Source organism: Musca domestica, unplaced genomic scaffold (assembly GCF_030504385.1).
Source record: "Musca domestica strain aabys unplaced genomic scaffold, Musca_domestica.polishedcontigs.V.1.1 8, whole genome shotgun sequence".
Classification (NCBI taxonomy): domain Eukaryota; kingdom Metazoa; phylum Arthropoda; class Insecta; order Diptera; family Muscidae; genus Musca; species Musca domestica.
The window spans coordinates 6,959,564-6,985,160 of NW_026712409.1; the positions used below are offsets into that span (position 1 = coordinate 6,959,564).

Sequence of the window (25,597 nt, forward strand, 5' to 3'; positions counted from 1 at the left end):
TAAAGACCTGAGCCTGTCAGACTTTTGTTCTATAAAAAATATATATGTAGGTTTTCCGAAGACCTGAGGATCTCAGATGTTATTCTACAGAAAAGTTATGGGTTCTCAGAATTTTTTCCCGTACAAATCAAAGTCTTAGATTTTTTTCTATGGAAAAAATTAGAAACCTTAAATAAAAAATTAAGGACCTGAAAGTCTCAGATTTTTGCTTATAGATAAAATCATATATCAGACCATCTTGTATTTTTCAATGAAAAAATCGAGGAATCAAATATTTTACTGTAAACAACCAAAGTCCTCAAAATTCGTTCTATTAAAAATATCAAAAATCAATTTTTTCAGATTTTTTTTTTTTTTATAAAATATGAAAATCAGAGACACAGGGGTCGAAGTATTGTTTTTTCACTAAAAATTATAAAACTGAAGGTCCTAGAGTTTCTTCATTAGAAAAAAGGAATACTAGAATTGGGGGTTTCACGATTTCCCTATAGAAAAAATATAAGTCTCCTAAGAGTCTCAGATTTTTTTTTAATTTGGAAATGCAATTCACCATCAAAAAAAGGTGTCATATAATAATTGAGGTTCTCAGATGGTATTATCACTAATACGATTATAGATTTACTCCTACATATAGCAGTACCTCCTCATTTTCAGCCACAATTTCCAACGAATTGCCTGTAATTTGACATTTTGGACACTCCTTCAATGAGAATTAACACAAAAATATTCTATATCTGCTCATAAACCTGATTTTAATACAAGCCTTTTAATATTTTAGTTTAGATTTTATTATGGTAGAGCTTATTAATAATATTTTAGAAACTCTGCAAAGAATAAAAAAATTCCACTCAAAATTCCTTTCCTTTATATCATTACAGGTTTGGTTTCAAAATCGTCGGGCAAAATGGCGGCGTCAAGAGAAATCGGAAAGTCTACGCCTAGGTCTAACACACTTTACACAACTGCCACATCGTTTGGGCTGTGGACCCTCTGGCTTACCTGTGGATCCATGGCTGTCACCACCTTTACTATCAGCACTACCAGGTACGGTTTTATACAAAACCTTCCAACAATGCAGAATAATTAAATTTCTTCTTTTCCTCCACAGGATTCCTTTCACATCCTCAAAATGTCTATCCCAGCTATCTCACACCGCCGCTGAGCTTGGCACCCTCTAACTTGGCCATGAGCAGTTTAGCTGCCATGGGTCATCATGGTCCCAGTATGCATGGTCCACCGCCACCACCACCGTCGGGTCATCAAGGACACGGTTTACCTTCAATGGGCTCGGCGGGCAATGGTCATGGCGGTCATCCACACATGTCATTGGCACACTTATCGCCCCATTTGTCACGTATGTCGCCACAGACATTGGCCTCAATGCAGCCACAGATAACCGTGGCCAATTCCATGTCCTCAACATCCACCTCATCATCAAATGCCTCGGCCACAAATTCCCCACTCACAGCATTGCCGCCACCACCAGCCTCATCAGGATCACTGTCATCGCTAAGTGCAAATACCGCCAACCAATCCGCATTGTCACCACAAAATCTCAGTAGAAATGGCGGTGATAATGACACGACCACGAAATGTTCTTCATCTGTCGTAAACATTGAAGTTGTCGATGTGGGTCGTGAGAGCCCCATACCTGCCATTACGAACAGCAATGGCTCCGGCTCGGCAAGTAATGCCAACTCCAATTCAAATTCGTCCACAACCTCGGCGACGGCAACAATTTCACCCTCAACCTCTGGCACCAGTCAAACGCAACCGTCACCTACAACAGATATTCGTTCGAATTCCATTGCCACACTGCGAATCAAGGCCAAGGAACATCTGGAGAACATCAACAAAAGCCTGACCATGGTCTAGGACACCACATTCCACCGTCAAAGTGATTACAATTTACATTCCTAGGTTGCAGCTATTTCAATCAAATGTTCATAGATTAAAAGAAAAAGTATTTAAATGCTATTAAAATAAAATACCGTTTAGTTAATTAGTGATTAGTTGTAGTTTATTAGATATAAATCGTTTGAGTGGATGTTGCGATAGATTTTGTGTAAGAACTGTGTCTCACTTATGGACAAGAACAAGAAAAACCTAATCAAACATACATATCTAGAAATAAAGTCTTATTTAATTTTTAATATTTTTTTAAAGGAAATCCCAGTTAAATTAAAAAAAAATGTAATAAGTTATAGCCAATATCACTATCTCAATAACCACCAACCAACAATATAAAAATCAAGGCAATTAAACTCCCTACATCACCAGCAATTTTACTCACATTCCACAATTTTCGTTTGGATCCCATGGCTCCTTTTTAACATTTCTCACTATTTTAATGTGTAGCTATTATACGATATTCTATATAATAATTATTTGTAGTTTTTAATGTATAAATAAATAAATAAATAAATATATAATATAATATAATATAATTAAGATAATAATAATAATTAATTAGACACCAATAAAATTCACTTTTAAATTTAATTTGTTTCTCTTCTTCATAATTAGGGGGGAGAGAGCATTATGGTGTGCGGTCATAATAACTGAGTATTTTTACAGTATGAGTGTCATAATTAGTAATAAATGTTATGCATTGAAAGGAGAAAAAATGAAGCTCAAAAAAGCTTAAAGCATTCGATCGATATGTAATCAAAGTTGTTGCAAAGAGTTGCCTGGCCGAAATTATAATATGAAGAAAACTCAATTAGGAAATTGTAAATATCAGGAGGGGAAAACAATATACACTATGTGGATGCATGGCTGGAGTCATCACATCGCTAGGTGTGTTGGGGTAATATAAGGCTGAGATCGATTCGACTACTACAAGTGGACTGAAAGGTTCCAAAAGATAGAGCTAGAATTCTGAAATTTGTAATGAACATCGCTGATGTTGTATATGATTGATGTACCGAAAAATTTGATTTACAAGGTGGCGCAAAAGTAATCCTCCTATAAGAAAATTTTATAAATTTTAGATTGGCCCCTAATGTCTTAATTACAGCCAAAGAAAATCGGAAGTTTACTTTTACGCCATCTTGTACATGCATATGTACTTGACAGACTTTTCAATGTTTTTTGGCTGTAATTAAGATATTAGGGGCCAATCGAAAAATTTATAAAAATTTCTGATAGAAGGATTACTTTTGAGCCACCTTGTATAAAAGTACTAAAAAGCACTAAATTTGATACCATTTTGTATTATTGGCATAAGAATGAAGTCTGGAAAGTAGACGGTTTTGGAAATGTGCACCAAAGTAAGTCCTATACTAAATGGTACTAAATTTGGAACAAATTATTTTTGGTTGAAAGGATGCAGTCTTTGAAATGCTCGTCTTGTGGTTACCAATCTAATAAATAAAGAGTCTACGAAAAATACTAAATGGTACAAAATTTGGCATTCTGTGAACGGATAGTTATTTAAATCTGAAATTCTACATACGGGTCACTATTTTTGTGTCTCAGGTTGAGATTTGGAGTTTACTTTTGAAATACCTAAAAAGTACTAAAAAGTAATTAATTTGGCATTTGGGGATGGAATAGAGTTGAAAATCTAATATTTGATAATAGGATCACTTTTTGTGTGGAGGTTTGATGTATGGAAGAGGATTGGCAAAGATGCATTAAAAGCGTACAATGATTACTAAATGGAAATTAATTTGGTATTTGTTGAGGGATAGAGCTGAAAACCTGAAATTCGAAATGATGGTCTTTGATGTTATATGAGATAGATGAACCAAGGAGTTTTTGGAAATTCAAACTGTAAGTGTACCAAAAATACTAAAATGTACGAATGTATGTACCATTCGAATTTGTGTAGGGTAAGGCCTTGAAATTTAGTATATGAGTCAAGTCTTGGAAGTAGGGATGAAATAAAGTTTTGGAAATGTTTTCTAAGTACTAGAAATGTAATAAATACTACTAAACTTGGTACAATCCGATTTTGGGTGAAAGGATAAAAGTGTGATATTTAAATTAATTATAGAAAGATGTGGTTCCGGAAATGAGTAAAATATCTTCACGAGAAGTGCCAAATGGTACTAAATTTGACTTATGGTGTAGGAATAGAACTGCAATTATGAATTCTGGTATTGGGATCACTGTGAATGCGGAGAATTTAGATAAGGAGGTACATTTGAAAATTAGTACTATAACGTGAACGAAGCGTACTAAATGGTACCAGGTTTGGTATAGAGTGTAAGAAAAGAGCTTGAGTTAAGAGTATAGATCCCTCTAAGCGTGTAACGTATATATATAGAGAAAATTGTACAAATTTTGATTTAAGTGTATGAGGAATGGAGCTGAACTTATGAACTTTTCTATGAGGGTAGCATTGGGTTAAACAATTGGCAGTTTTTGGAAATGCGTGATGTGTTATTGGTCACTTATAGTGCTATAATCGGTATGGTGTAAATTAATTTTCCGATACGAATCAGGGAACATTTGCTAGATATGTAATACTTATTACATCCTTGGAGTAGTTTGAATGAAAAATTGTATGGTCGAATAGTTAAATTTTAATGTGAAATCGGATAGAAAATTTTTATCGGATGGAAGCTATAACTAAATCAGAGCTGATATACGTAGACACAAATACGCTCATTAAAATAGCATTTTATTAATTCTATTAATATGGGGTGCATATTACGGATGTGAGGGACTTTACCTAGTTATAGTTATATCTGCTTCTAGACTTAATTCGATAAGATGTGCCACAATTCAGGTCATTTGGACTGATACTGGCCGTTTGGTGCACAATTAACCCAAAATTGGTTGAAGGGAGCTATATCTTAATTTGAACCGATTTTCACCAATTTCAAAGGCTCGTCCTTGTACCAAACGAATATCGTTTGGAACATTTCATGTCGAAATTGAGAAGTTAATCAAATTTTCAATTCAGGTCCACGTTTTGGTGTGGCATTAAAACTGCAGTAATCGACCAATTTAAGACATTTTGAAGTTTTCAATTTAATTTTTCAAAACAATTAGTTACGATTTGTCAGCTTGGGGCTTAGCATTTATGAAAACTACTTTAAACACATTTCGGTAAAAAAAAATGATATGTGCACTATAGCTTAAGTAAACAGAAAATATACACAACTCCAGCAGTGCTCAAAACCTTGTTATAGTTGCTGGAATAATAAAAAATAACACCTGTGATGAACCCTTTTGGCGAAACAATATTCAACACCAAATAGTTATATATAGTGTCATTGTCGTAGTAAAGGGTTATTCAAACATATTGTATTTCCTGTTATTTTTCTCAACTTTAACCCTTTTTCGTGGGATTGCAATGCAAACTAAATAAAAATAAATAAATCATTAGCTTATAATTACATAGAATATGTGTCCAATAATAATCAGATTAAATCATTTCTAGTTCACCCCCAATAATTAATAACCACAATTATGATTTGTTATCTAAGGGGATGAAGTAAAACAATGTATGGTCAAATTTCTTGTTATTATTCCAAAAAAAAACTTTCAAAATGAAAAACCAGCCCCCTCGCAATTGAACTTTACAGGTGTTAAAACTTGGAAACCAAAACCAGGAATCCCCATGTAGAAGAAAACAAGAATGGAAAATTTGAAAAGGGTTAATGTAGTTAATATCTACAAACTACTTTAAGACTCGGATTACTGGAGGTATACTAAGTTTTTCTTTGTCCCTGAAAAGGACGTTTTAATATTCAAAATATGATGAGTGAAAATTACCCTAAACTATCCAACTGGGATTTGTAGACCATCAACTATTAGGGGAGCTACCTAAATAAATATTTCCTTACCCTTTCTATTGACAAGGTATTATAAGAGATAGCGCTGACAACCTGCAATTAAATGCAATTATAACTCAACACAAATACCACAAGGAAATGTGCCGAAATAATTCGTCCTGTCATTGTGATGGTGGTGGTGCTGACCATCATAGGCTAAATATTCCACGTTCATTCAAAATCAAATCACATACGAAAGTCCCTATAAACAATAATTAAATTGTAATCAATTAATGAAAAAGATTAAAAGATAAAAAAATAAAACAGTTGCAGGATACATTAGTCCCTAACGGCTACAACAAGGGAGATCACATTAAGACAACGAAGGCTATGCTAATTAAAAACACTGTCACCATTACAACTAAAAAATTTCCACGATTATTTCCTCTTAATAAGGACATGATAAATACAACCACTGCCATTCAATCCCATTATATATATAAGAGTAAGAGAGAGAGCGAGAGTTACAAACATAACTCTCCGTTAGGAAATGACGAACAGCACTTTTGATTATCAACATAATTTTAGAGTGTTTCACTTTTTCTTTTTTTTTTTGACAAATTCCCCATAATGTCCTTGTGTATAATTTAAGAGCTATTTTCTCTTATCTTCAACTAAACATCAACTCTTACTGTGAGAAAATGGAATATCTGTTCCTTCTTCCATTAAAAATAACCGAACACTCATTTATGTATGTACGTATTATGTTCGACAACCTACTGATTTGATTAGTTTGTGATACATTTTAATTTAGTCCCTTTTTATCCACTCCAATGCCAGAACGTGTGATTTTGTCAGTTTGTGAAAATGTTCGGTTGTTGTTGTGCCGACAGCCAACCACCAACTGTGAAAATTATAGACAACAAATATGACTTTTACCTAAAGTTTAATTTCATGATAAATCACAAAGGAACTGCGACTTCATCGTCGAGTGGGTTAATCATCCCCGTGATTTTTTTTTTTTTTTTTGCAATTTATTTCCATTTGATATTTCATAACAATGGGTGTCCCTACAAGTCCTTTTATACTCCTTTTATTCCCATAGCTGTGGGGTTGAGTTTAGCAATCCACCACTTTACAAAATTTTTGAGGGAAAAGAGAAGTGTTCTTGCCCTGCAAGAGTAAGATTTCTCTTAAGGGTGTAAGTGTTTTTAAGAGAGCATAGACAAAACCGAATCTCTCTGCGCATGTGGTGAATACGGGTTTGTGTCTTAAATACGAAATGTGTTATAGTCTCGCCTAGCGGTTGATAGTTGAATTTGGTTAGTTTAACTAATTGCCGCCAGGATAATATACAAAAGTAATGCACACACATCCGGTTTGAAGTATTCTATAATTGTATACATTTTGTACATAAAAGAAATAATTGTTTATTTATGAAAAATGATTAGAAATAAAATCTTAAATAATATTATATATTAAATAATACATTAAAATAAATTTTGATTTATCTATTTTTTTTTTTGGATGATTTTTGTTTTCTTTTTCCCAAGTAAAGGAAAGCCGGTAGGACATCATTATTATAATAAGAACACCACTTAAAATTTATTTTACAATTTTCGATTTAATGTGGAAAAATTGAAAACTCTCTTCTCTTTTGCATTTTCTTCCGTATCGTCACCCCAGAAACAGGACCATGGAATATTTTCTTGTGCTGATCAAAATTATATACTTTATAGGGCCTGCGTCGAATATTTCTGGGTATAAAAAATCAATTTTTAAAATCAATGCAGAATGTTTTAATTGCTTTAGGTATATAAAAACGAGAATTTCAGCGACCGCTCCATATGGTACCATTTTCAGTCATATGTATTTTCGGTAAAATCAAGCAGGAACATTTTGAGGGCAATTAAATAAAAAATTAAAGCAAAGTTTCTAAAACTCCATCTAAATTTATGTGAAATTCTAGCTCCGAAGCCATAGAATTTAAAAAATAACGTTTTTACTGCCTCTTCAAAGAATTAGAACTCTTCTCCTTCGTACCTAGTACTTTTCTCTCGAGTTTTGCAAAAAATGTCAGGTTCTGTTTTTGAATGACGTTATTTATGATTTAAGTAAAATAGGAAAATTTGAGGAACAGATCCTTAGTTTAATTGCAGATTACCATTTTCCGCTAACAAAAATCCGGCATAAATCAGTAAAATGCCGAATTTTGGATACTATACGAAAACGTGAATATGTGTGGATTATTTACAATCAGGAATTGTGTATTATTTTCTTTTATCAACACCAAACACCAACTTTGAAACAATAAAAATGTTTTAAGTCGTTTTAATAGCGCCTCTTTGATCTGGCTGTTGAAGGCGCAATTGGAGATTCATCTTGTTTTTTATACCCTCAGCCATATGGCTAGAGAGGGTATATATCATTTGATATGGCTAAAACGTGCCTCGTCGAAATAATGATTTTAGACCCTAGATCTTTTGGACAAAATCCGTTTCAGGACATTTGGAGTCGATCTAGCGATGTCCATGCCTCTATCTGGATGGCTGGTCGCACGATTTGGCCCAACCTAAGTGCATCGTAATACTATTATGAAAATTAGATCGATTTCGGAGATTGGCAATAACGTTCACTCCTTCTGGTACCTCCCGCACAAAAGGTCGAAATTTTCAAAAAAATATTTTTTTTTGCACAGAAAGAGAACGGACAATCCAATTTTGCTCCAACTTTGCAAATCCTAAGATTTGCGTCAGTGCTAAGTCAGGTGTGAAAATGGACAATATCGGTCCACTCCATCAAGTACCTCCCCCACAAAGGGTCAAAATTTTGAATAATTGTAACACTTATAAAATGTGAGGTAAGAGTCCGATTGTCTTCACATTACACACATCACAATATTTTTATTAACGCAAGGTCTGGTGTGAAAATGGAAAATATCGGTGCATTCCTTCTGGTACCTCCTCCACAAAGGATCAAAACTTTAAATATCCATGAAGCTCACAAAACTCGAAATTAACATCCGATTCCATTCAGAATTGGTACATCTCAAGATCTGTTATAAAGATGGTAGAGATCGAACCATTCGTTCTGGTACCTCCCCCACAAGGGGTCAATGTTTTGAACAACCAAAACGATCATAAAATTCGAAATAAGAATCCTGTTCTCCTCAAATTACACACATCACAATAGTTTTATTAACCCAAGGTCTGGTATAAAGATGGGATATATCGGTCTACCCCTTTTGGTACCTCCCCCACAAAGGCTCAAAATTGTGAGTATTCATGAAGCTTATAAACACAAAATTTTCACCCGATTCCATTCAGACTTGGCAGATCTCAATACTGCTATCAACGTAAGATCTGTTATAAGGATGGTAGAGATCGGACCATTTCTTCGGGAACCTTCCCCACATAGGGTTCAAAGTTTTGAAACACAAAACGCTCAAATAAGCACCCAACTCTCTTTAAATTTCACACATACAAACATCTTTACTAACACAAGATTTGTTGCGAAGATGATATATATCTGTCAACCCCTTCTCATACCTAACCAACAAAGGATCACAATTTTCAATACTTTTATCTGCCATAACTTGGGAAACATGCTTTACAACTTGCTATATCTAAATATTTCTCTCAAATAGAAACTTGAAATTAATATGGAATCGGTCGAATATATCTTTTACATCACGGACATTTAAATTTTCTAAAAATGTTACCATATCTCATATAAAGTGAAGGAAGTAGTCGATATAGTCTAAACCTGGCACGTCGCAATATTTGTATCATATTTATTTAGGTCCGATACAAAATAGACAATATTGGCTAATTCTTTCGAAGGCTACTCCATAGAAGAATTTCGAGTTATCATAACAGAAGTCACCATACATTTAAATAATCGAACATTAGCTGAGGCTATACATCGTCATAAACAATATGTGTTCTCCGGTCGGAACAAAAATTAATTTAATATTTTTTTAAAAAAGTAAAAAAGCTGTAGTTTCTGCCGGCCCGAACTTTGTGTAGCCTCCACCATTTGGAAGGATTTTGGCAATTTTCAAAAAAAAATAAATAAATAAAACAAAATCCATTAAAAATTCTGTTAAAATCTTAAAAATACCGAATGTAGCCGTTATATCAGGGTCTATACGACGATGTGGACCTGCATGGTCAATTTTTGTCATAAGTCATTACAATATTCAAATGCGAAACTTGAAAAATATCGGCAAATAATGTAGCTAAAATCACCAAAATACCGATTATAGGGACGTACCTTTATATGGGGGCAATGCGAAGACGTGGACATAGACAAACAATTTTCTGTCATAAGTTGTAATATATATTACAAACTTGAAATGCCAAATATGGGGACTATACCAAAACGTGGATTTACATGGCCCATTTCCAATACCCAAACTCCTGCAGACATAATATACATTTAAAAAAAATTTTATTAACTACAGACTGTGAGACGGACGGACATCGAATTAGAATTTTATGCTAATCAAGAATATATATTCTTTGTGGGGTCTAAAATATATACTCTCCATAGTATGGTGGACTGTATAAAAATTACTTACGCAGGTCCACGCCTTCGTATAGCCCCTATATAACGTAACTCCCAATATTCGGTATTTTTATGATATTAGAGATTTCAAATATTTTCAAATTTCGTATGACAAAAATGTGCGTATGCAGGTCCACGTCTTCGTAAACATCACATATAACGGTACCACCCTTTCGGTATTTTGATGATACTAGCGATATTATTCAACGGAATTGTTTTAAATTTTTTTATTTGAAAATCCTAATTGGCACTGCAGCCTATAACAACAAATTGTGTATGCATGTCCAGGTCTTCGTATAGGCCCCTTAGAAAAAAAATTGGGAAAATTTCCCATCAAAATCACGTTTGTTATTTTTTTAACAATCTAGCATTGTCAGTCGTTTTTTCAAACATTTTATGATTGGTGAAATATGTTTAAGTGTCTATTTCCTATTCACAATTTACTATTATACTCTGAGAAGATGTTGCTCTTAAGTAAATAAAAAATATCTCTCAATAGATTTTAGAAAAAGAGAACAGTAAGAGCATATGTACAAATGATGGCCATATACGGCAGGAGACCATGAAATATGAAATCTCCCACAATGATGTTGAGTTCACAGGCAGACAAACATACAATGGGTGAGTTTATTTATAGCAGTCGAAGAGGCAAAAAGATCCCCCAATATTGTCCTAACTACACATTGTCATGTTATCCACGAGGCAGTAAACCATAGGAGAACAAACATTTTAGATCTACAGAAAATGAGATGATAATTTTTTTTCATAGACATGCAAATGTATGATGGATAATTCATCTGATCATATATATTTCTAGCATGAATCACATTCTTTTGTAGCAGCCACTTGAAATATTTGTGACTTTTTATGAGTGAGGACAACAAATATTGAATCTTTTCATTCAAAAAATACCTAATATTACAACTTTGCACCCATTGTTATTGGAAAAACGGAAAAAGTCTAAATCAATAATCTCTAATATTGTCAGTGGCTTTAGAAAATATCAACTCTGGATATTTCTCAATAGAAGCATCCATTAATTTCAATGTTTATATTCCATTTTTGAAGAATCTTTTTAACTACCGAACTTTTAATACTCATAATCGTTGACATAACTTTCATTGTCATCATTCATTCATTCAATCAAAATAATCACTGTGATTATTTAGAAAAAAACTAAATTGTAACTATTATTTTATTATTATATAAAATATTAAATTAAGAATTGTTTTTTTGTTGTATGTGGTAGTGTGTAGTAGGTGAGTGTGTTTTGCATTAGCAAAAAAAAAAAATAAATAATTGTATAAAAAATCAAAAAAATGTTGTTGTTTTTTTTTTTTTTGGTATTTTTTGGTGTTTTTTTTTTCATTAGATTAAAAAAATTACATAAGAAAACATTAGATTATTTTACATGTGGCAATAAACCCCTTATAAAAAAATTAATAAAATTTTTATTATATTGCGCTATACACAAAGACAGACAGAGTGGACAATAATTTTTGTTAAGACACAAAATGACACAGAGAACATTCAGGACACACGAAAATTATCATCTAAGGGGGGTGATGTTGTTGTTGCTGTACTGTCCTGATGTGCGTAGCATCAGGTCGAGGATGTTCGTTGGTTTTTGGGGGGGATTAGTGTAAGAAATTCAGTCATACATTTAAAAAAAATAATCTGGAACCAAATACGATGGGCGGGCATCTCTCTACACTAGGCACTACATGTGTGTGTGTGTGTGTGGATGTTGGTCACACTATGCCCAGGAAGCAACAACAATTGAATGTCGCCCGAGCGCAAGCATGACTGATAATAGCCATACAAACACACAGACAACAGACAACCGAGTGCAAACGTAGCAAGTGTTGTTGGTAAGTGTAGTTGTTGTTGTTGGTGGTGGTGGGGGGTGGTTGTGGGATGTTGGAAACCAACAATTTAGAAGCACTTGCGGTGGACAATGCCGGGGCCGGATTCGTCGTATTCTTCCTTGGAGATCCACATCTGTTGGAAGGTGGAGAGGGAAGCCAAGATGGAACCACCGATCCAGACGGAGTATTTGCGTTCTGGGGGAGCGATGATCTTGATCTTGATGGTGGATGGGGCCAAGGCGGTGATTTCCTTTTGCATACGATCGGCAATACCGGGGTACATGGTGGTGCCACCAGACATGACGATGTTGGCGTACAAGTCCTTACGGATATCGACGTCACACTTCATGATGGAGTTGTAGACGGTTTCGTGGATACCGCAAGATTCCATACCCAAGAAGGAAGGTTGGAAGAGGGATTCTGGGCAACGGAAACGTTCATTACCGATGGTGATGACTTGACCGTCGGGAAGTTCATAGGATTTCTCCAAGGAGGTGGAGGCAGCAGCGGTAGCCATTTCTTGTTCGAAGTCCAAAGCGACATAGCACAACTTTTCCTTGATGTCACGAACGATTTCACGTTCAGCGGTGGTGGTGAAAGAGTAGCCACGTTCAGTCAAGATCTTCATCAAGTAGTCGGTCAAATCGCGACCAGCCAAATCCAAACGGAGGATGGCATGGGGCAAGGCATAACCTTCATAGATGGGGACGGTGTGGGAGACACCATCACCAGAGTCCAAAACAATACCGGTGGTACGGCCGGAAGCGTACAAGGAGAGTACGGCTTGGATGGCAACATACATAGCGGGGGAGTTGAAGGTTTCGAACATGATTTGGGTCATCTTCTCACGGTTAGCCTTGGGGTTCAAGGGGGCTTCAGTCAACAAGACGGGGTGTTCTTCGGGGGCAACACGCAATTCATTGTAGAAGGTGTGATGCCAGATCTTTTCCATATCATCCCAGTTGGTGATGATACCGTGTTCAATGGGGTACTTGAGGGTCAAGATACCTCTCTTGGATTGGGCTTCATCACCGACATAGGAGTCCTTTTGGCCCATACCAACCATAACACCTTGATGGCGGGGACGACCTACAATTGAGGGGAAGACGGCACGGGGAGCATCATCACCGGCGAAACCAGCCTTGCACATGCCGGAGCCTAAAACGAATAGAAATTTCGCCGTTAATAACGTGGACGTTGTGACGGTAGCATAACGGTAAAATGACGTCGTCGGCAAAATAGAGTTTAAAGTTTTGTGGATCGAAGAATATTTTTGTGGCGACGAACGGCAAAGATTTCCCGTGTTAACATTTTGGAAAATTGTGTATCTCGGAGAGAGAGAGAGAGAGAGAGGGTGAGAGGGAAAACTCTCAGTGTGTGTCATCAGCCTGGACTTTTGAATATTAGCGCCAGGGAAGAGATGAGAAAAACATTCTCATGGATTTTTCTTTTTCGTAGAGAGGTAAATGAATTTTCTTGGAGAAAAAAAATTAAATATTGAAAATTGCGAAGCCAATTCGATTGGCCATTCGCCAAATATTTTTGCGGTCGATTTTTTGCCGTAGAGGCATTTTTTTCAAAATTTTTAATATCTCTGTTGCCATCTTATGCAATTTGATGCTGTATTGGGTTACGAAAGATATTGTGACGTAATATCTCGACGATGGCAAATTTTGAAATTTTAAAAATTGTTTAATTTCTTTGTCGAATTAATGTCCATTTGCTGGTTTCTTTTTGAATTGAGAATTTTATGAATGAATTCATAATGATTTTTTGCTGTAGATTTGTGACTGTGGTGCATTCATTCATAGAATTTGAATGCCTGGAATTTTGGAAAAAATTTAATATTTTTGAAAATGCTTTGTAAAAAGTGACGTAAATATTTGGATACATATTTTTTTGGTATTTAATGTTAAAAATATTTTTTTTAATTTTGTTTCTTTTTTCATTAATTTTTTTCAAATTTAAAAAAAAAATTTTTTTTTTGATTTTTTTCAATTCACGTCATTTTTCACAATATATTTTTAGCACATTTTCAAAAAATATTTTTTTTTTCAAATTAGCACCATTTGTCTCTCTTCATCACAAAAAAGGATATCAAGATCCTTCGACTTTGATTATGAGAAATATCCACAAAACACTTTAAATCCATTTGCTTGTTGTATTTTTTTGTTGGGTGGAGTCGGGCGGTCGGTATATCCGTTTAATCCACAGGAGTTAGGTTTTAGATCGAAACGCACCATTATCAACGACCAAAGCAGCAACCTCATCGTCACACATGATGTCGGATTTGTTTTATTTGTTACTAACGGAGAAGAAAGAAGAATACGGTGTGTACGCTTTGGAACACAAATGACTGACTGAAGATTCGGAGCACCGGATACCAGATTTTATACCACGAAAAAAGTGATAAAACAAATCACGGAAATCGAGGCAAAAAATCACACACCAAAAAACACATACAAGGAATAGAACGGCAACAACACCAAAAGATAAAAATAAAACGTGAAAAATCCAACAGACAGCACCCATACACCCACAAAACGCCGCGATCACTTGTGTGCTAGCCCCAAAAATCCAAGTGGGAGGGAGGCTGTGGGTGATGGTGTGAGTGTGAATGTTGTGTCATGTGTGTGTTTGTGTGCAGAGCGTCGAAGAAAATCCAAAAATTCCGTTAAACATTTCAACAAGGCAGGACCCTCAATCGCTAACAACACCAATACACTCTCAGGCGAATACTCTTCGCTATGATCATCGCTAACTAAAAATAAACCAAACATTCCAACATTTGCTCAGGTTGTTCATGGACTATTCAGATGAATGCTGGGAGAGAGTTCTTCCTCAGGAGGGGCAAAGAGTGGTCAAAGCAAACACATTACGACAGACAGACAGTGGGTGGAAGAGAACAATAAAGAAAGGACAAGAAAGATAAAAGAAAAACGAAAAATATTTGCTGGTCAAAAACTAAAGAGAGCGCGAAATGAAAGAGAATGGTAAAACGCCATGGAGAAAAAGTTAATGAGAGATAGTTTCACCAGGTTGCAAAAAAATGAGTTTTTTTTTTTAGTTAGACGTGATCAAAAGTAGTGTTGGCTCTCCCACAACTTTCGCCCCCCTCTGACCATGACGTGGCTGACTAATCATAAGGCAATAGGCAAAAGTACCGTATATGGCAACGGTTGCATTTTGGGCGTGAGAAAATCGTTGAAAAGAAAATCGAAATAATTTTTTTTATAGAAATTTTAATTCTCTTTGTTCTCTTGTTCTGCCCCACAATAAGAGATCAATAAATATTTGATTGAGAGAAAATTCCTATGAAAGTTAGGTCGTTCTAGTTTCTTTTTTTTTTCATCATCGAATAATGACAACAACAAGAAATATTTTGAAAAAAAAAAAAAAAAAAAAAAACGCTATTCATTAACGAATCTTCTTTCACATATTTTTCGTAAAAATTTCGTAATAGTTTCACTATTGGGGAAAAAATTGTTCAAAGATTGCGCCATTTTTAGAGATCAAGATTATTTTGGCGTTGGCGGCAAAAATCAACAGCAACTTGGAAACAATATCAGATTATTTAAAAAAAAAAAAATTTCCCCAAAAAAACCATCTGTGGAAGGTCATCACGAAAATTTATGTCAAGTTACACAGATTTTTTTAAATAGGATTCGGATTTAAGTTTATATTGTTTTGAGTTGTACTTAATATTGAAATCATTAAAAATACAGGTGTTGGATTTGAATTCAGTTCAGCTAATTTGCTATAAAACAGGGGGAAATATTTTTGATGTGTTTTGAGATAAAGTAAAATTATATTTTAAAAAAGATGAATAACAGCTCTATTTTTTCACATGTTTTTAATAAATCTTCTCCAAGGTCGGGTCTCGATCTTAATAATATACTGTTATACCAAATTTTAAGAACTTTCTACGGCAATATTTTTTAAAAGATCTCAAATAATAGATCCTAAGGAAGGTCTCTAAAAAAACAATTCTTCCAAAAAAAAAAAAAAAATAGTTAAAAATTCTTTTTGTAACACCTCGATATATACATTTTAGATCGCACTAAGCATATATATTCTTGATCAGCATAAAAATCTATGTCGATTTAACGATGTCCGTCCATCTGTCCCTCTGTGGAAATCAATCTAGCTTCCGAATGAAATGAAGTAGGTTGATAAAATTTTACTCAAATGTGTATTATGTCTGCAGGACTTTTGGTATTGAAAATGGGTGATGTAGGTCCACGTTTTGGTATAGCCCTCATATAATTGTGCCTCCCCATTTTTGGTATTTTGGTGATTTAAGGGACATTATTTACCGGAAATATTTTAAATTTGGTATTTAAAGTTCGTAACGGATGCTACAGCCTATGGCAGAAAATTGTATGTACAGGTCCATGTCTTCGTATAGCCCCCATATAACGGTACCCCCCGATATTCGGTATTTTGATGATTTTAGCGATATTATTCACCAGAATTATTTGAAATTTGTGTTTGAAGTTCGTTATGGATACTACAGCCCATGACAGAAAATTGTCTGTGCAGGTCCACGTCTTCGGATAGCCCCATTATAACGGTACCTCCTATATTCGGAATTTGGATGACTTAAGCTGCATATTTCCCCGATTTTTCTTATTCAAGTTTCGCATTTGAATATTGTAATGGTTTATGACAAAAGTTGTCTACAGAATTTTTAACGGATTTTATTTTATTTATTTATTTATGTTTTTTTTTCTTTTTTGAAAATTGCCAAAATCGTTCCAAATATTCAAAGATCGGAGAGTAAGATCAGTCCGGCCTAACTTACAGCTTTTTTACTTGTTAATAAATTACAAATGTTAAAAATTATATTTGGGTTAGTATTTTTGGTTTGCATTCACTTTCGCATTAATCTCGTGTATTTTGAAATTTTAAGGAAAACCGTACCCATAATATTGTCGCATAAAATTCCATTGGTATAAGCATCGTATCCCTCCATAACAATTATCGCCGCTTAGTTTTTTCTTCAGCATATTTTCCTCCCCGCTGTGATTTCCATTTTCCTAATTGTTTACAATTTGTTTATGTTACCTCTTCTCTTTGCAATTACCCCTTCAGGGTTACGGGGAGTTTTCCTGTTTTTTAGTTGTTGTTGTTGTAATGCTGTTACAAAGTGCTATCGAATGTTTTTTTATTTCTCAATGCATTTCAATTCTTTGCAGGGTATCGAAGGCAAAAACAAAAAACTATTCTTTTTGTTGTTTTACATTTTGGAGAAACATATTTTGGTAGCAAACAGAATTAAGTGGGTCATGTTCTCATTTCGATCGAAAATGTGTTTGTTGTTGTTCTTTTTTTTTTCAATCGATGTCGTATTATATTTTTACATTGGGACTGGAGGATCTTTTCATAAATTCAAGATGTAAATTGGTGAAGGAAAAAATTTTATCTTATCATTCATATGAAAGACTGCCAATGTTTTTGAGAACATAACATTATTTTTTTGGTGTTAAGAAGAATGCATTCGGGAGGACTGATCCTTTAGAAAAATAAGACTGATATCGCTAAATCGACTTAGAATTTTGAGTTGATTAAAATATATATAATTTTTTGGGTCTGACATGAGAACTTCGAGGAGTTACAAACGGAATGACATGATTAATATACCCTCCATAGCATGGTTGATGGTAATATAGTTCCACAACATTCCCTTGTGGAAAAAAACTGACAATATTTAAAAAAATGCATATCTCACAGAAATCGGAGCGAGTATCCAATTTCATTCAAACTTTGTATATTGTCGTATTTTTTTTCATATTTCAGGGCTAGGTTAGGTCCAGTACCTGCCACATAGAGGCTCAAAATTTCAAAAAATTATAACTCTTTTTAAATGAAAAATGAATTTAAGATTTTCAAACTTTTCTCATTCAGATATCCCTATCAACACTATATCTATGTGGATATAGAACATATTGATTTATTCTTTCTGGTAGTTCCCCTACAAAACTCCCAAGTTGAGAATATACCTAATACTTGTATCAGACTTAGATCAGGTCCATGGGTCATTTCTCTGGCACCACAGATAGGGTTCACATTTTGAATAGTCATAGTTCTCCTCAATTGTAAAATTAGTGTCTGATTTTCTTTGAATTTGACTCATCGTTATATTTTTGCCTATATTAGACAAAATGTGAAAATTTGGTGCGGTTTTTTGGTCCAGAGGGCCAAGAGCGGGCGTTATGTTATCGGGCCATGTTAAATAAATTTCCGTTCACAAAAGTTCAAGGAGATGATGTGGTCTTAGCAACACGCGTGCCACACAACAGAAGCTACCATCGATTTTCAAAAAAAAAAAAAAATGAATCGAGGAAAGAACCCGATATAGTCCAAACTTGGTACCTAATAATATTTTCTTCAAACATATACCAAAATAAAAAGGATTAGATCTGTCGTTCCACTCCTTCTCGTATCTTCCCAAAAGAGTAAATCATAACTCTCGTAAAATACGATTTTTTTAAAAGTAAAAGTGCACAGATGGCTTATGGATGTCTAAACTTTATGGTTTCCCCAAAAAAGTATCGAAAGCAGTGGACCTTCATATCCTATCGTTCACCTAATAAAAAGTTGGTAGAGATCTTGACATTTTCGAAGATTTGCACTTAAGGCCAGTTAAGATTATTAGAATTTTTTCCCAATTGATAGGGAAGACCAGAAAAGGGGCTTCAATATGGTTCATTTGGCCCAAATCCGATTAAGATTTAACGATGTGAGAATTTTCCGCTAAATGTCGATTTCTATGAGATAAATAACTTTTTTATGTACTGAACTTTTGAGGGGATATACGAAAGAGGTTAGCCGATATGGTCGATCTTTGATAGGAATTTATAAGAAATTACGACATTCAAATTTAAGTCTTTAGGCCGTATAGGATTATATATGGTGATATGAATTGAAAGTGGCCTATATCAGCTAATTTGAATATCTTTCTGCCAAAAAACTTCAAAAAAGGTTCACTATTTGGCATGTCCTTATAGGGGTATTTTATTACTTAATAGGAAAGAGCATTTTTGTAATATATCTAGATCCAGGTTTTAATTGGCTACCCTAAAACGACATTGGTAGTCACATTTTTAACAAGAGTGGGTTACTATTTCTTATTACGGGCTTACTTTTTTGCAAAAATATTGAGTGTTTTCCCGAAATTTTGGGGGATTTAGTGACAACTGATTTGATTATTTCCATAAATACCATTGTTACAGAGTGCGGAGGACAAAAAAACAATGTTTATTTCTAGGCTTAAATTGATCACATATGCAAAATTCCATATTATTTGAGCTGGACCGGAAGAAGATATATATGGCAGCTATATCTAAATTTTGATCGATAGTCTTCAATTTCAATAGGGTGCGTCCTTGGGTCAAACAAATGACTTGCTCAAAAATGCATATGGACATGTATTTTGTTTGCAAAAAAATACATGGACAGACAGACGGACGGACATGCTTCCGTTTTGTCTATTACAAACAAATGCACAAAGGCATAATACCCTGACCACCTTGTGGAGTAGGGTATTAAATTTTTGGCATACTGCCTATTTGCTCAAAGAGACGCATAATTCACGAAGATTTTGCTGAAAACCTAATTTTTTGTATCATTTTTTTTTCGTATAGCAAACATATTCTTCCCTATATTCGGCATTTTTATGGTATAAGAGACATTATAGACCGGATTGTTTTACATCTCGTATTTGAAATGCGTAATGGATATTACAGAAAATTTCCTATGTTGTCTATGTAGATCTATTCGTATACCTCGCATATAACGGTACCTCGGTTTTTTAGGTATTTTGTTGATATTAGCGACATTATTCTGCGGAATTGTTTTAAATATCATATTTAAAGGTCTTAATTGGTTCTATAGCCTATGAAAAAATATTGTGAATGGAGGTTGTCGTCTGTTTTCATTCAAACTGTATTTTCCCACGATTTTTTTTAAGTTTTTCCAATTCCTTCCAAATGGTGGAGGGTATTAAAATTTCGGCTTGGGTGCTTTTTTACTTGTTTCATCTATGGAATCAATGGGGGCTTCTATTACTGCCTAAAATTTTCCCAGCAAAATATCAAATTGTAGTAAAAATCGGATTTTTATAATTATTCAATTTAAGATATGGTTAAAAATATTAACAAAAAAATTATAAATTTAATCAAGGTAGACAAAGAAAATGTCAAAAATTGGTAAATAGGCAAAAAATTTAAAAAAAAAAAAAAAACATTTATTTATGTTGGTGTTTGTATAGGAAAAAACTTTATGGATGCTATTAGAAAGCTATTATATTCCAACAATAAAATTTATAAATGTCTGATTGAAAAATCATAATTTTTTTAGGTTATTTATAGTACTTATTTAAAATTGAGGAAAAATATCATTAAAAAATATATATTAAATTTTAATTTTTCTGACCAAATCTCTTTAAAAAAAATAATGTATAATTTTATTTATAAAGTAATATCAATTCTTTAGTCACGTACTATTAACATTTATCCCTGAAAATGTATTACAATTATATTTAGGTTTTGAACTGATCCAATTTTCCAAAAAAAAAAAAACAATATCATTTTGGTAACTAAAAATAAACAAAATTTGGAAGATTGCACACAGCCACGATAAACAAAACAAAAAAGAAACTTCAATTTAATGGCACATAAACCCCCACAGTGTCAAAAAATAGGGCCTGGAAAATGAACATTTCCTACAAAGTGTTGCACGAATGGTGTCTGCATGTGTCTGTGTGTGCTATGAAATTTTGTTATAACAACAAAATATTGGAAAAATAGCATTTCTCTAATTCTAATTTTAGAAAACGATCTTCAAGAAAAACTGCACTATGCACTACTGTGTGGCACATGTAAATTTACAAACACACACACACACACTCAAACGAAATAAAATCTAGTCCAGCGTGTGTAAAATCAAATGAATATTTTGTTGTGCTAATTATAGGTGGGGCACTCCGAAATGGCCTGCTAAGTGTACGCCAAACATAAACACTTAGTAGCATAAAACACTTCCAAGAGGGCACCACCAGCAACACTATCAGCTGCCTAGAAATGAAGAGCCAATTTAAGCACTTCATTAAAATCGATTTGAAAAAGGGATAAATTAACACTTCTCGCAATGCAGCTGTCCCAAATAATCACAACTGGTCAGTTATTTGACCACTTCTAGCCAATAATCCTTTGACCACTCCAAACAGACAATCAATGGATCTGCTCGCTAAGCAGCAAATCCAGTTTTGGGCTAATTGTTGGCAGTAATTAGCTTTATTAGGTGTTTGCTTCGTTACACACAATTTCCATTGAGGAAACCCTTTGCGGAAAGTGTCCCAAACCCAACCCTCTTGAAACAAAGGCCTCTTTTTGCTGCTCAATAAAATTCTCATTATCGATGCTCATAGGGAGCAGGGATTACGGCTGAGGATGTGATTTGGGGTTGGGGTGCCATGCGTGGTTTGTATGGAACAAATTGCCTCAAATAAATATTTATTTTGGAATGACAACAACGTCGTGATTGAAGGAGAGTCCAGTTATTGCGAGCAATTTAATTGAATTTTCGTATGTTTTTGTATGCAATTCACATGCGTTTTATCCCTCGTGAAGGTCCTTCCTCCCCCCTTCATCCACTCTGGCTCACAATATAATACAAAAATGATTTTTCTTTTAGACCATAAAATAAATATCCTTTGGCTATTTTCTCTGCCAACATTTTTGCACAAAAAGGAAAATCCAATAACAACAGCATCAACAACCACAACAAGGCATCACAGAACGGAATTCCCCCATCGCATCGAACAAAAATGTAACGTAAAATGTTGACTGCTTGTATTTTTTTCGAACTTGTTACTCAGTGCCAACATGCCTTAGATTAGAGAGATCGCCAGAGGAGGGATTGGGGTGAGAACTGTGATGTTTGTGTTACAAAGTGCAGTCAATCGTTGACAATGTTTAGGGTGGTTCATATCAGCCGGGCAGCAGGCGTAGTCAGTGGGGGACAGACACACTGCAATGAGAAATTGAAAGTGTGAGAATTTTTTTTTTTTTTGCGATAAACCTAAAATTAATTTACTTAGTCAGCGTTCCAATCAAAGCAACATATTTTAGATAAATATTATGAATGTATTTCGATTAAAAATAAATAATCTCAACAGTAAATAACTGAGATCTTTACCAAAAAAGGCATACAAATTGTCTATGAGAATTCACAATACGTAGTCAAACGATAATTTTATATCTGACTGAAAATCAACTTTTAATTAACTTGAGAGGTTCACACAATAATTCTGAAAATATTTCAAACATCTTAATTTTTTTGGAATTAAACTTCATTACACTGTGCAACAATATTTATTTTTTTTTTTCAATATTTGCTAGATATTATTTAAGTTGAGTTAAAAATAGAAGACATTTTGTATGGGGATTTTTAAAATTTACATTAGAATAAAATAGAGAGGGCAAATTCTCTATCTTCTAATTTTTTTTTTTTTTTTTTTTTTTTTTTTTTTTTTTTTTTTTTGAAAAATTTGGGTTAAGATTTCTTGATTTTAGGTATATATTGACCATGGCAATATTTCAGATATCAATATGGGGATAATTTTGGTCGACACTTTTAACCCTCAAGCGAGTCTATAAAAACGGGTTTTTGGTCCTTTCATTAAATTATGGTTAACAACTCCCTTGTCTGTTATTATCACCACTTTCATAATCAGCTGAATGTTTTCTTTAATTATTTTGTGTTGCACAGTGTTATATTTACACCTTTAAATACGAATCAAGAAATCTGTATATTTTGTATATTTTAGTACGAATTTTTAAGTATTTTGAATTTTTAGCGCCTTATGTCGACTATGACCTCAATTTTAAATTTTCCAATTTTCAAGTTTTTATACCCTCAGTCATATGGCTAGAGAGGGTATATCTCATTTGATACGACCAAAACGTGCCTCGTCGAAATAACGGTTTTAAACCCTAGGTCTCTTGGGACCAAATTCATTTCAGGACATTTGGAATCGATATAGCTATATCCGTCCGTCTGTCTGTATGCCTGCCTAGTGGGCACGATAACTCTAGAAGGTAGTGTCCGATTTGATCCAAACTTGGTACATCGTAATATTATTGTCAAACTTAGATCGAGTTCGGAGATGGGCAATATCGGTTCACTCCTTCTGGTACCTACCCCTTAAAAGGTAGAAATTTTCGAACTTTTCGAATCCTAATATTTGCAGCAGCGCTAGGTCAGGTGTGAAAATGAACAACATCAGTCGACTCTATCAAGTACCTCTCCCACAAAGGGTTAGAATTTTAATTTTAAAAATTACACTCATCACAATATTTTGTCATCAAGGTCAAAGTTTGGAATAACCAAAATCCGAAGTAAACATCCGGTTATCTTCAAATTACACACATCACCATATTTTTATTAACCCAAGGTCTGGTTTGAAATTGGGATATAACGGTCCACTCGTTCTGGTACCTCCCCCACAAAGGGTAACATTTTGAGTATCCATGAAGCTCATACAACGGGAAATATACATCCGCTTCCATTAAGACTTGGTACATCTCAATATTTCCATCAACACAAGATCTTTAATAAATATTTTATAGATCGGACCATTTCCTCTGGTACCTAACCCACAAAGGGTCACAATTTCTATACACAATTTCTTGCTATATCTAAATTTTTCTCTTAAATAGAAATCTGCTATGAATATGTATTTTATATTTTTATCAGTCCTAGATCATACATGAATTGGTCAATATTGGCCAACTGTTTCGGAACCAACAAAACCCTACCCCCACCTCCCCTAAAAAGTGGCAACAGTCGACTGATACTATTTTACTTGGTTTTATGTGTTCCTTTATTTAAAATGTCAATTTTTTCCACCAACCACAACGAAATAAGTAGTGATTATAGCTAGCAAATAACTTCTTATTACCTACGTATTTATTGACTTAGAACACGAAAACTTTATTTTTAGGTTCGCAATTATGTATTTTTACTGGCGTAAAAATTACTTCTTATTTTAAGATACATGCCCTTGTGAATAATATGGGGGCTTTGAATAATCTTTCTTAAGGATTCAGAGCTATTCAGAGAACTTTTGTTTATCATACATACTTCCACACAACCCTTCGATTTCCTCATCCATCATGCCAATTTTTTGGTATATATATAGTAGCTTTTTGGTACGTTTTTACAATCGAATTTTGCAGAATTTTTCGAAAAAAAAATATATATTTAAAGTTTCCGAATTCTTGATTTTGTAGTAAAATATTTGCAATCGCTTGGTACAGATTTCTAAAAAATCGGCCTCCTTTGAAGATTCCAGCTTGAAAAGTACAGAACTTGAGATGGAAAACCAGTAAGAAAAGTCTCAAAGTCGGGGGCCATTTGCATATTTAGTAGAGCTTCATATAACAAAACAAAATGTAACAAATCAGATGAATAATATATATGGGAGCTATAGCTATACCTGAACCAAAATTTGACATACTTGTTTCTTGGCTCAATTTGGTCGTATGTTCCAAATTCTATCCCATTTGAGCTAATATTACACGTTTGGTGTACAATAAATAATATGGGAGCTATATCCAAATCTGAACCGATCTTAATAAAATTTGGGAAATGTATTTCTGTGATGTATTTGATATATTTCCCCAAATATCGTGGTTACAGAGTGCATATTACGGCGCGGAGGACAAAAATATCAAATCGGAAATATATGCAAAATTCCATACTATTTGGACTGATATTACACGTTTGGTGCACAATAAAAGCCAAATAGGACGAAGATATATATGAGAGCTATATCTAAATTTTGACCGATTATTTCAAATTTCACCTATACCTGTACTTTGTTTACAAAATATATGGACATGCCGAGGGACGGGCGCACGTGCATAAATCGACTGAGAATGCGATTCTATGCAGATCATCAAAAGGAACTATGGGTCTATGTTGTTTCTTTTTGCCTGTTACAAATAAATGAACAAATGTGGTGTGGGTATAAATAAAGCAGGAACGAGACATACCCATCATTCTTTTTCGCCTTGATCGTCTATAGCTTGACCGTTTTGACTTTTAATATATAAAATCTTACATACATTCAATCGACGTAGTTGTTTATTTGCGGAGTTGTATTTTGCATAGCCACCTCAATATACATTACCTCTTTTTATTGTACCATAGTCAGCTTATACGAGCTGACATCTGTACTTTCTAATTTATAAAACTATTTTAAAGTACTTGCACTTTTCATTAAAAAAAAAAAAAACAATTTGCCAGAAAGACATCATCTCAACTAAAGACTACACCAACAACAACAACAAAAACTTTGAAAAACATGCGTTTAATTGCCAAATAGTGAAAATTAAATTAATTCGAATTGTAAAAGTGAAGAAT

General features: G+C 34.0%; 2 protein-coding genes across 2 annotated transcripts in view; one reads left to right on the forward strand and one right to left on the reverse strand.

Annotated features, from left to right (window-relative positions):
- LOC101895883 (retinal homeobox protein Rx) overlaps nucleotides 1–2,417 on the forward strand; it is an 89,711-nt gene extending 87,294 nt beyond the window's left edge. Inside the window, exons 5-6 of the mRNA XM_020035207.2 lie at nucleotides 879–1,044; nucleotides 1,109–2,417. Coding sequence (XP_019890766.1) covers nucleotides 879–1,044; nucleotides 1,109–1,875 — 933 coding nt within the window. The 3' untranslated portion in view covers nucleotides 1,876–2,417. The remainder of the gene's footprint in view (nucleotides 1–878; nucleotides 1,045–1,108) is intronic.
- Nucleotides 2,418–12,023: 9,606 nt separating this feature from the next.
- Nucleotides 12,024–14,565, reverse strand: LOC101890414 (actin-57B). Its single transcript, XM_005178941.4, has 2 exons — nucleotides 14,407–14,565; nucleotides 12,024–13,324 (listed from the first exon to the last, which is right to left on the reverse strand). Exons 1-2 carry the CDS (start codon nucleotides 14,444–14,446, stop codon nucleotides 12,234–12,236), a joined length of 1,131 nt encoding a protein of 376 aa, XP_005178998.1. The 5' UTR covers nucleotides 14,447–14,565; the 3' UTR covers nucleotides 12,024–12,233.
- Between the last annotated feature and the right edge of the window lie 11,032 nt (nucleotides 14,566–25,597).

Excerpts from the sequence above, each read along its gene's own strand:
- LOC101890414 (XM_005178941.4), bottom strand. The coding sequence starts at position 14,446 with ATGTGTGACGATGAGGTTGCTGCTTTGGTCGTTGATAATG. Across the intron at positions 13,325-14,406 it reads TGCTTTGGTCGTTGATAATG|GCTCCGGCATGTGCAAGGCT; the intron begins GTGCGTTTCGAT and ends TATTCGTTTTAG.